The sequence below is a fragment of the Orbicella franksi genome, chromosome 7 (genome assembly GCF_964199315.1).
Source record: "Orbicella franksi chromosome 7, jaOrbFran1.1, whole genome shotgun sequence".
NCBI lineage: Eukaryota > Metazoa > Cnidaria > Anthozoa > Scleractinia > Merulinidae > Orbicella > Orbicella franksi.
The window spans coordinates 26,809,025-26,819,021 of NC_138151.1; the positions used below are offsets into that span (position 1 = coordinate 26,809,025).

At 40.8% G+C, this 9,997-nt stretch overlaps 3 protein-coding genes across 3 annotated transcripts in view; 2 read left to right on the plus strand and 1 right to left on the minus strand.

Moving 5' to 3' along the window:
- LOC145492395 (retinol dehydrogenase 8-like) overlaps nucleotides 1–257 on the minus strand; it is a 5,539-nt gene extending 5,282 nt beyond the window's left edge. Inside the window, exon 1 of the mRNA XM_081471840.1 lies at nucleotides 1–257. This exon is cut by the window's left edge and continues 2,217 nt beyond it. The gene's annotated coding sequence lies outside the window, so the exon portion shown is untranslated.
- The window catches only part of LOC145492360 (PCI domain-containing protein 2-like), a 20,504-nt gene extending 17,349 nt beyond the window's left edge, over nucleotides 1–3,155 (plus strand). The window contains exons 18-19 of the mRNA XM_081471800.1: nucleotides 1,879–1,935; nucleotides 2,237–3,155. Of these exons, the coding sequence (XP_081327926.1) occupies nucleotides 1,879–1,935; nucleotides 2,237–2,326 (147 nt within the window). The 3' untranslated portion in view covers nucleotides 2,327–3,155. The remainder of the gene's footprint in view (nucleotides 1–1,878; nucleotides 1,936–2,236) is intronic.
- An 82-nt stretch (nucleotides 3,156–3,237) lies between these two features.
- LOC145492352 (tubulin beta chain) lies at nucleotides 3,238–9,399 on the plus strand. The gene is made up of 6 exons (XM_081471791.1): nucleotides 3,238–5,473; nucleotides 5,599–5,707; nucleotides 5,798–5,908; nucleotides 6,032–6,489; nucleotides 7,692–8,186; nucleotides 8,692–9,399. Exons 1-6 carry the CDS (start codon nucleotides 5,417–5,419, stop codon nucleotides 8,803–8,805), a joined length of 1,344 nt encoding a protein of 447 aa, XP_081327917.1. The 5' UTR covers nucleotides 3,238–5,416; the 3' UTR covers nucleotides 8,806–9,399.
- Nucleotides 9,400–9,997: the final 598 nt, after the last annotated feature.

Consider the following 9,997-nt stretch of genomic DNA (forward strand, 5'->3'; position numbering starts at 1 on the left):
GTAATGAAAGATGATTAACTTGAACTCTGGATAGCTTCGTTAACAACCTGGAACTTTATAACAGTGCAGAGGAACCGTTGAATGTTAACATTGCGCAATTGTTATAAACCTTTATTAAGCGGACACCCTCTACTGAAGCGGACACTTGGGAAGGTCCTGAGGGTGTCCGCTTAATAGAGGTTTCATTGTATCAAGATTTGAGAACGTCTCTGCGAGTGACAATTCAATTTTAATTTTAACTCTCACAAACATTAATTTTACAGTAGCGATGGGGTCCCCCCTTGGGCCCTTGCTAGCCAACGTATTCATGTCGTCTATTGAAGAGAAATTAGATGTTGAGGGCAAGCTGCCACCTTACTATCGTCGATATGTTGACGACACATTCACTGTGATGCCCGATTTGTCTACAGCTAGGGACTTTCTTAACACCCTCAACCACGCTCACCCCGCCATCAACTTCACTATGGAGGTCGAAAATGATGGAATGCTTCCCTTTCTCGGTACTCAACTCCTAAACAGAGCGCCTCGTATTGAAACTAAAGTGTTTGTGAAGCCAACAAACAGTGGTCTGCTTCTCCATTACCACAGTCATGTCGATAATAGGTACAAGCGCGGACTATTGACAACTATGCTCGATCGCGTACATCGCCTGTCTTCGTCATGGTCCTACTTCACTGAGGAGTACGAACGACTGAAATCTGTTTTCTCTAAACTGAAATATCCCAAGCACCTTGTTGACTCCACTGTCAAAACCTTCCTAAATTTAAAGGTCGCTGACCAGCCCTCATTACGATCCAGATCTACGACAGAAAACACTACTCGGGTTGTCATACCCTTTAAAGACCAGGAGTCTGCTAATATCGTGAAGACACAGTTGAAAGATCTCAGTGTGAAGCTGCAGACTAGTGTTCAACGGTGTTTACGAGCCGCAAGATTGCCCAGGAGTTCCCGACAAGCGAACCTAAGCCTCAGCTCATTGATCAACAATGCGTTGTGTATAACTTCAAGTGTGACCAGTGCGATGCTGGTTATGTCGGTTACACCCGTGGCCATCTGTTCGTACGCGTTGATGGACATAGAAGCAAGACCTCGTCAGTACGCAATCACTATGATAATAGACACGCAGGCAGGATTCCGGATGACCTTCGCAATTGTTTTAGCGTGTTGAAAAAATGCCACAACAAGTTTGATTGTCTCATTAATGAGATGATACTCATTAAACAATTACGACCGTGTTTAAATGTACAATCAGACTCAGTTCGCGCTAAAGTCTTTGTCTAACTTATGCAAATTAGAAACTCTGAACTCTTAGTTACTCTTGAAATCGCATATTTAATTAGTTTCCCTTGACAATGGCGCCAAGATGTCGCCGAAACGTCGGATTTGTCTATCGTTAGTTTTTGCCTGTATATATTTACAATTGTGATTAAAAAATAAAGTGTTTAAGAAAGAAAGGAAGAAAGAAAGAAAAGGAGATAATGGAAGACAATTACTTTTTGTGTGGAGTTTGGTACACCTGGGTAGTTTATGGAACTAATCGAGTAGGTGCCCCAAAGTAACTAAATTTAGCAGAAGGAATACAGTGTCTGACTGTGTTCCTGTATTGTAGCTTTCGTCTCAACCCCTCTCCCTTTCTCTTTTCCTTCCTTCTTCCCTCCCTGCTCCTTCCTTCCACTCTTCCTGTTCTGCCCTTCTTAACCCCATCTGCCCATGTCTTCCTCCGTCCCTTCGACGGTCTCTCCCTTCCATCCTCTTTCCCCTTCCCTCCTTCGCTTTTTTTCTCCTTCTCTCTCACCCCTCTTCTTCCTTCCCTTACTCCCTCCCTTCTAATATCGTTTTAAGGGTTTTAATTTAATAGTTTTTCTCCCGTGTTTGAAGGTTGAGGACATTGACGTTATTGAGGTTGAATGCATCGTGGCGAATCTGATATACATGGTAAGTCAGGTGCAGGTGTCCAAAAGAGATCGAAACATTTGGAGACGTTTCCATGTTTTGCACCATTGAAAAAAACGTAGAAAACCTTGAACGAGTGTAGAAAATGAAATTAACAGAAAAACTATGCAATTTTCTCCGACTTGCAACACTTTGTAGTTGTTAAGTGAGAGTTGTGTTAGCTGTCGAAATTTAAAGCTCTGAGTGATTTGGGAAAAAGTTCGAGATTTTGCATACAAAAGTACGAACCTGGGCTGTAAGGGTGGGACTCGTAGCTTACACGGTTTGTTTGTGTTTGTTTTAGGGTTACATCAAAGGCTACATATCCCACCAACACCAGAAACTGGTTGTCAGTAAACAGAATCCATTCCCTGCCTTGACCAGCTTCCTTTAGTCACTCAGAATCTAGTTTAGACGGGCTGGAATTATACTGTAGTTTCAACTAGAGCTCTTGGTGGTGATAAAGAGTGGGGTCTACTGAAGCATTGAAGAGGAAATGGCTAGGCTAGCTGACTCAGCCACAGGAACAGCTTCAGATCGCTTGTTGGTTATTATTCGTAACACGAGCACTCTAGCCTGTGAGGATGCCTTATAGTTCGTGTACCATTTAGCGAGAAGCGAGAGAAACGAAAGTAAGAACGTTTGCAGTATTATGTCGTTTGGTTACGCCCTTACTGTGTGCGTGATTCGTGTTGTTTTGTCATGTAACAAGGGTACCTGCCAAGGACAACGATGGCCATTCAAGTGACTTTGACACGAAGTTTTTTGCCGCGATTTCGCGTGCTTTTTTTTTCTATAGGTCCGTTTCTTTTACCCTGGAATCGAATTGTTGAATCGAAAAATCTGAGTTTTAAAAGTTTGGATTATTTTTATTTTTCTATTCCTGCGCCATCGAATATTTGCTGACATTGTGGTTTGCAGGGTTTTCTTATGTCATGGAAACGAACCGTTTTGAACGGAGGTCAACAGTACTATATAGAATGTAAATCAAACTTACTTTCCACTGATTCATTTAAGAACTATATACTGGTATATTAAAGTACTGTAACTCCTACTGTGTAGGCATATCGAGTTGAAGGGGCCGAGATTTCAAAGTGGGGATATGGTAACGGAAACAGACTTGATGACACTCTCTCTCTCGTTTTTTTTTTCTGAGGTGGATTATATATTTTCTAATTGCAGTAGTAATTTTATAAAAAATAAAATAAAATTCATATAAGTTTTTACTTGAGCATACTCAAATTCAGGAAGTAAGTAGCTCGAGGGAAGGGCAACATGAAACTAGAGGCCAGTGCGTAGCTCTAGAATCGATTCTCGTGCTGAGGCCTCGCCGGCTAAGAGGAGCGAAAAGGGCTACAGGGACGAGAATAAGGTGGCCCTGGCAGGAAGACACATAAATAGGTTATATTCGCATTCTTGGTATTGGACTGAAACTAGCTTGCAATGGAGGCTCTGCGGGGGGAATATCATTAAAAAGAGAAAAATGTAATTTGCATTTGAAAAGACTCTCCGCATTAGCCTCAGGCCCTGTTCAGACGTCGTGCTTTTGCCGTGCCGAGCTAAATTCAGGAATTAAGTTCGACAAAAGTACGGCAGAAGCACGGCGTCTGAATCAAACTTTTGAATTAAGTTCGGCAAGCAATTAAGTTCGACAAGCTCTGCCGTGCTTCACGACTCTGGCACGGCAGTGATTCAAACGTCGTGCTTCTGCCGCGCTAAACAAAATTCATAAATTATATTAAGGTATTTTGGCGAGATTGCGTTCCCACGGGGAGTTAGGAGGAGAATTGTTACGAGGCATTAGTATATCCAGAATTTGGTTCGACTCTGGTACGACGTCTGAATCAGAGTTGTTTTCCAGCCGTGCTACAGTCAAATCTAATTGCAATTTAGTTCGGCACGACAGAAGCACGACGTCTGAACTGGGCCTCAGTTGCAAGCTAGCTCCAGGTCCAATGGTTGTAAAGTCCTCCGTAACAGAAACATGTGAATGCCACTTTAACTTCTGTTTTCCAATCCCTTTCTTAAAAGCTACAAAGGTCCAGAAAATCCGAGAATTATTATTTTTCCGAAATGGGAACCATTCAACTAAGAATTCCGGAAATTCTGGGAACAAAAAACATAAATGGAAGGTAATTTCCAGGTAAGAAACATTGGAAAATTTGGGTATACCTTGCGAGGTTGTCCTCTTTCCCTGAATGGTATTCAATCGTCACTGGAAATTTCAGGAAAATTAAAACTGGAACCAAGCGCCCAAAGTGACTACTTAAAAAATTTGTTTCGGGGTAAATTTTTGGGTTCGTCTTAAATAAAAACAATAGCCTCCGTTTGGTGCGGAATATGGTGGACTATTTTCCCTAGGATATTATATGATTATCTGTACCTCGAAGCTAACAGTTTTCCGGGAGCCCTTGAGCTTCGGCCTCGGAAAACCGTTCGCTCCTGAGCATATTTTCGCACAAAATGGAGGCTATTGTTTGTATACATGTTAACTTCATGATCTGTTGCGCTTGGAAGATGCAGTATTTCCTGTGACGTACATTTTTAATTGATTTCATTTCTTAATCCATCCATTTGGCGCGAAAAATGGAAGCTATATTGTGTTTATCATTCTGTTATTTTTCGCAACACGCGGGATATGTCACTCGGATATTCCCCACTTCAGTCACGCGACGCATACAGACCAATCGCGTGCGAGCGAAAATATTTGATGGATTATAAAAGCTATAATATAACACAAATGTCGTCATTCTATTGTCTTTCAAAGCATTTTTGATAAACATTTTGCTGCGATTTGACAAAGTAAAACCTGGGAGAGCGTCTTGGCATCAAAAATGCAAATACAGTGTTTGAATTGGTTACAAAGTAAACCTCACGCGTTAGAAATGTTTGATTGCCTTGGAAAAAACACGATCGGAGAATAAAAGTTATCCATTGTTTCCAGTTCAGTAATCATGAAATTGATATTTTCTGCTCAGTGTTATTGCCGTGCACGCTTGGTGAATGAGGCACCCGTTCATGTCTTTATTAAGCTTTTGGTGACATGTTTATCTAAATAAAGTTATGCTTTCCCGTAAGAAGCTGCAAGATTTATTGTTTTCTTGCTTAAAATATGCACTCGAGAGACATGAAGGCAAACCTAAAAAGCAAGATGGATGAGGAGAGTGCAAAAGGTTTCGTGGATTGCTAAAAGGTTGTAGAAATATATTATTTTTGTCCATGAAGTTAGAAATATTGTAAAGCCGCGAAGAGCTCCATTTCCAATTTGCCAAAAAGGGCGGGAATGTCACCTGTAACTATCCAATCAAGCAAAGCTTATCTCCCCACGACATTTCAAAATTGACCAATTAGACGACGTTTCTTGAAAAGGACACGTAAGTATTATGACGTTAGCAAGGAGCACGTTAATCGCGAATCAGTTTCGAGTCGAAGTCGGTTTGTAGTTTATTTCTCTGTGGGAGTTCAACTTTTTAACCTTTTTAAAATGCGTGAAATCGTTCATCTTCAAGCGGGTCAGTGCGGAAACCAGATTGGTGCTAAGGTAAGGTTTACTGGAAGTAACTTTGCCGTGAAAATCACAGGCCCGAAACGGTCGTGGCGCTGTCAAATGCTGTGGTCACAGCTGTGTCGCATCAATTCATCTCTAAACTTTCGTTTCTTCCTCAGTTTTGGGAAGTCATTTCAGACGAACATGGAATTGACCCAACTGGTACATATCACGGTGATTCTGACCTCCAGTTAGAAAGAATAAACGTTTACTACAACGAAGCAACTGGTACGTAATTCGAAGAAATAACTGAAGACTATTTTGGCTGACCCGCTTTTCACTTTTCCCCCACTAGAATTTTTCGTTCTTTATTTTCAGGAGGGAAATATGTACCACGAGCTGTATTGGTCGATTTGGAGCCTGGAACAATGGATTCTGTTCGGTCTGGACCTTTTGGACAAATTTTTAGACCTGACAATTTTGTTTTCGGTAGGCTGAACAGAGTCAACACTTTGCTCTTCTGCAATGCTTAATTGATTCAGTGGTTAATGTACAGATCTTTACGCCATCTCATTTCCGTTAATCAAGTTTTTCTTTCTTTGCTTCATTCAGGGCAAAGTGGGGCTGGAAATAACTGGGCGAAAGGGCATTACACAGAAGGCGCCGAACTGGTAGATTCTGTTCTAGATGTTGTCCGAAAGGAAGCGGAGAGCTGCGACTGCCTGCAAGGATTTCAACTAACACACTCCCTCGGCGGTGGAACAGGCTCTGGAATGGGCACTCTGCTGATTTCAAAGATCCGTGAGGAATACCCTGATCGTATTATGAACACTTTTAGCGTTGTTCCTTCCCCTAAAGTGTCGGATACCGTCGTCGAACCCTACAACGCTACGCTCTCAGTTCACCAGCTAGTCGAAAACACCGACGAAACATACTGCATCGACAACGAAGCGCTTTACGACATCTGCTTCAGAACTCTGAAACTGACCACCCCAACTTATGGCGACTTGAACCATCTTGTGTCTGCCACAATGAGCGGTGTAACAACCTGCTTAAGATTTCCCGGCCAGGTAATTAGGAGTAGAGGAAGTTTGTGAACATTTTGCCCGTATAAAGAATTGTACCTGGTTATTTTTGATTTGCTGCAGTAAAGTCTGCCTGTCATTTAGACACTGCATTATAATCTATGACGTTATGTGGTCATAAGTAAGTAACAACAGCTGTCAAAAGGTTTTGAAGTGTCCGTTTGGCCTTATTTCCTTGTTGAAAGTACATCATTTCGAAACGAAGCCATTGTGTAATAGGCAAACATGTTAGAAAAAATAATGAATTGAACTGCAGTTTTAATTTTTTGTCATGGACGTTTTCACTGTAGATCCCAAATTTTGAAACTGGGACAAACGTAGCAAGGAACAAGTTTTTATGGGACTTTTATTTCGAAAAATTTTCATTCAAACAAGTTTCTGCATTCTCTATGTATTACTACTTCATTGACAAATCTGAGACTGTGCAGTCTGAGATGTCTTTCAAGTTATGGAAAACTAAAAATGCAGTCTCTTGGATTTCCCACTCTGGGCTTTCTTTCAAATTGTAGCTGAAGGATATTTCACTGAATGAATTTATTTTTTAAATCATTTGACATTTGAAATTTGAAATCCCTGAAATTGCATACCAAGTCACTATTTCCCTCTACATTTGCCCCATTTTCAAATGGCAGATTGTAGTGAGAAACAGTTTATCAAAGTTTTTTAATGATTTCTTACATTTCTACATCTTGAGTAAACAGACAGCTTCCTTGTTGCATGTTTGGGTGGAGATTCCTGTGTACAAGGGATTTGGGTACTTATGGTCAATCTTGAGATTTTTCAGGTGTTAAAATTGCAGGTTTTGGTATCAAGGAGGGTATTCAACATCAAACACCAATATTTTTACATGTTGGGTTATCTTATGGGGCTGTGAATGAAGGAATGAAATACGTAGTCATACTAGTAATTAAACAATAAACAATTAGACATACTACCAGTACTCAGACTATACTACATGTATATTATCAGGGGAGAATTTTTAGATCAAATCTCAGAGACCCCTTGCAGGGAATGGAATGAATGATGACACCTCAAAGCAAGATGTCCATTTTTGAAGTCAAGCAGTTAAAAAATTGAAAACAATATTTTTATATTGTTTGTATTGTATTCTGCCCAATATGGTGTGAGAGTGTTTTCATTACCCTCTCTTAAACTAGTTATAATGATATGAATGCTTTCCTATCTAGCTAAATGCTGATTTGAGAAAACTTGCTGTCAACATGGTTCCCTTTCCCCGTCTTCACTTCTTTATGCCTGGCTTTGCTCCTCTGACGAGCCGTGGTTCCCAGCAGTACCGTGCACTGACTGTTCCAGAGCTCACACAACAGATGTTTGATGCCAAAAACATGATGGCAGCCTGTGATCCACGTCATGGAAGATACCTGACTGTGGCTGCAATGTTCCGTGGCCGCATGTCCATGAAGGAGGTTGATGAGCAGATGCTGAATGTGCAGAATAAGAACAGCTCTTACTTTGTGGAATGGATCCCTAACAACGTGAAGACTGCTGTGTGCGACATTCCTCCTCGAGGTCTAAAGATGTCTGCCACCTTTGTTGGTAACAGCACTGCCATCCAGGAGCTCTTCAAGCGCATCAGTGAGCAGTTCACTGCTATGTTCAGGCGCAAAGCCTTCTTGCACTGGTACACTGGAGAGGGTATGGATGAGATGGAGTTTACTGAGGTGTGTTGTGGAATTTGGAGTTCATCCTAAGCTTCAGTTGTTAATTCTCCCTACTGCATGCCAGTTTTTTGGGATGTTAGATAGGGATTTGATACCTCAAGATTTTATTTATTAGGTGATGTTTTGTAATTATTCTTATATTCAATGTTCTAGTTTGATTGACATGTTAATTCTGTCAGAAAAAGACTGCAGAATGCAAAGCAAAATTTAACTTGGTATTATAATTGGTGAACAAAGAACCCCCTACCCTGTCCATACATAATTTTTTGTAATTTCACCAACTTCTTAAATTGCAAAAGATAACAAAACTAATAACTGAATTCCTTCAGCTTTTTAAAGGGTATTTCTCCTGTTAGCCTATAATAAGGTGATCCCATGAATTTGTCTAGCTGCAAATTGATGGACGATAATATTTTCAGCAATTAAAAATGTTGGCTGACAAAGCATGTTTATTGAAACTGGAGTGGTGTATCAAAGGAATGCTCTATGCTCAATCTTATTACAGGCTGAATCCAACATGAATGATCTTGTCTCTGAGTACCAACAGTACCAAGATGCCACGGCAGAAGAGGAAGGAGAGTTTGACGAGGAAGAAGAAGAGGAGGGTGAAGCTGCCTAAACTGGTTTTACTGGATTTGACTTTCAAACTACATTGCACTTTTGTGTGGTTGTAGAAAAACTTGGAATAAACTTGTAAAAATACCTTTCTGAGTGTTGGTTTGTGCTGCTCATAGGGCGTGTAAATTGTGATCAGAGGACCGGTATCATTTCACTCAGTGGTCTGGAAAATGTTTTTGATGCTTAGGAAAACGTCAGGCAACAATATGATAAATATTTTATGATACGTTTGTTCAGTCTTGGCTAGTAAGCAATTATGCGTGCCTGGGTGGGGTCACATTAGGTGGTCGGCAAAAGCTGTTAGTTCCCGCACACTGTGTAAGACATTTTTGAGACGACTTCGAAACAAACATTTGCCGATCATTGCCGTCGCTGTTTTGAGTTCACCTCAAGGAACTGTAATTTTTTTAGTTGTTTCAACTTTTTTTCATCATGGTGGGTAGTGCTCTCCATTTGCAAGCCTTTACTTTCAATGAAGCCCGGCCTTACAGTTAAAGTAGTCTGCTGTACGGTCGTTTATGCTTCTTCCACGATCAAACGCCTTTGACAGTTTTTCTTTTTAATATGGAAGATTTCATTCACGGTAAAAGTGGAAATGAACCAGGATAAATCCCGGTGGGGGTACTCCCTATAAAGGCCTGTACGGGGAGGCTACGCCAGAAAGGGGTAGCTTTTTCAGGTTTCAGGTATATAAGTAGGGATTTTGCAAGTTGAGGCATATGAAGGAATAGAGAAATCTGTCATTTAGTTATTTTAAGGGCCCATCAACTGATCTTTTTTTTTTTGGGAAAGCTAAAAATGTCTGCAAAACTAGAGTGCGAAAAAGAAGCTCATCCTTCGCGCCTGGACTACTTACAACTGAGACGGACTTTGAGAAAGTCCACGATAGTGATACTTATAACTTTATCTTTGAAGTTCTTGCGTTTTGCAGTTATCTGCCGTTTGGCCGCGTTAAAAGCTATCGCTACACCACTGACAACTGACTGTTAAAACTGAGTTAGGCAATATTATCTCGCACTTCCCCAAATTCTTACTGACAACTGTTTTAGCAGTTACTCTCATGTGAAAGAGAGCAAAGGTTCCCTCTAAGACTTTTCGACATTCAAATTTCCATCCCACCTCTCTAAAGAACTGCAGTAATCGCGTGAAAATGGTCTACCAGAACCAACTCATCAAATCAAAAGATTGGATAC

Coding starts and splice junctions, on each gene's coding strand:
- LOC145492352 (XM_081471791.1), top strand. CDS start 5,417: ATGCGTGAAATCGTTCATCTTCAAGCGGGTCAGTGCGGAAACCAGATT. Junction 5,708..5,797: donor TTACTACAACGAAGCAACTG/GTACGTAATTCG, acceptor CTTTATTTTCAG/GAGGGAAATATGTACCACGA. Junction 6,490..7,691: donor GCTTAAGATTTCCCGGCCAG/GTAATTAGGAGT, acceptor TTTCCTATCTAG/CTAAATGCTGATTTGAGAAA.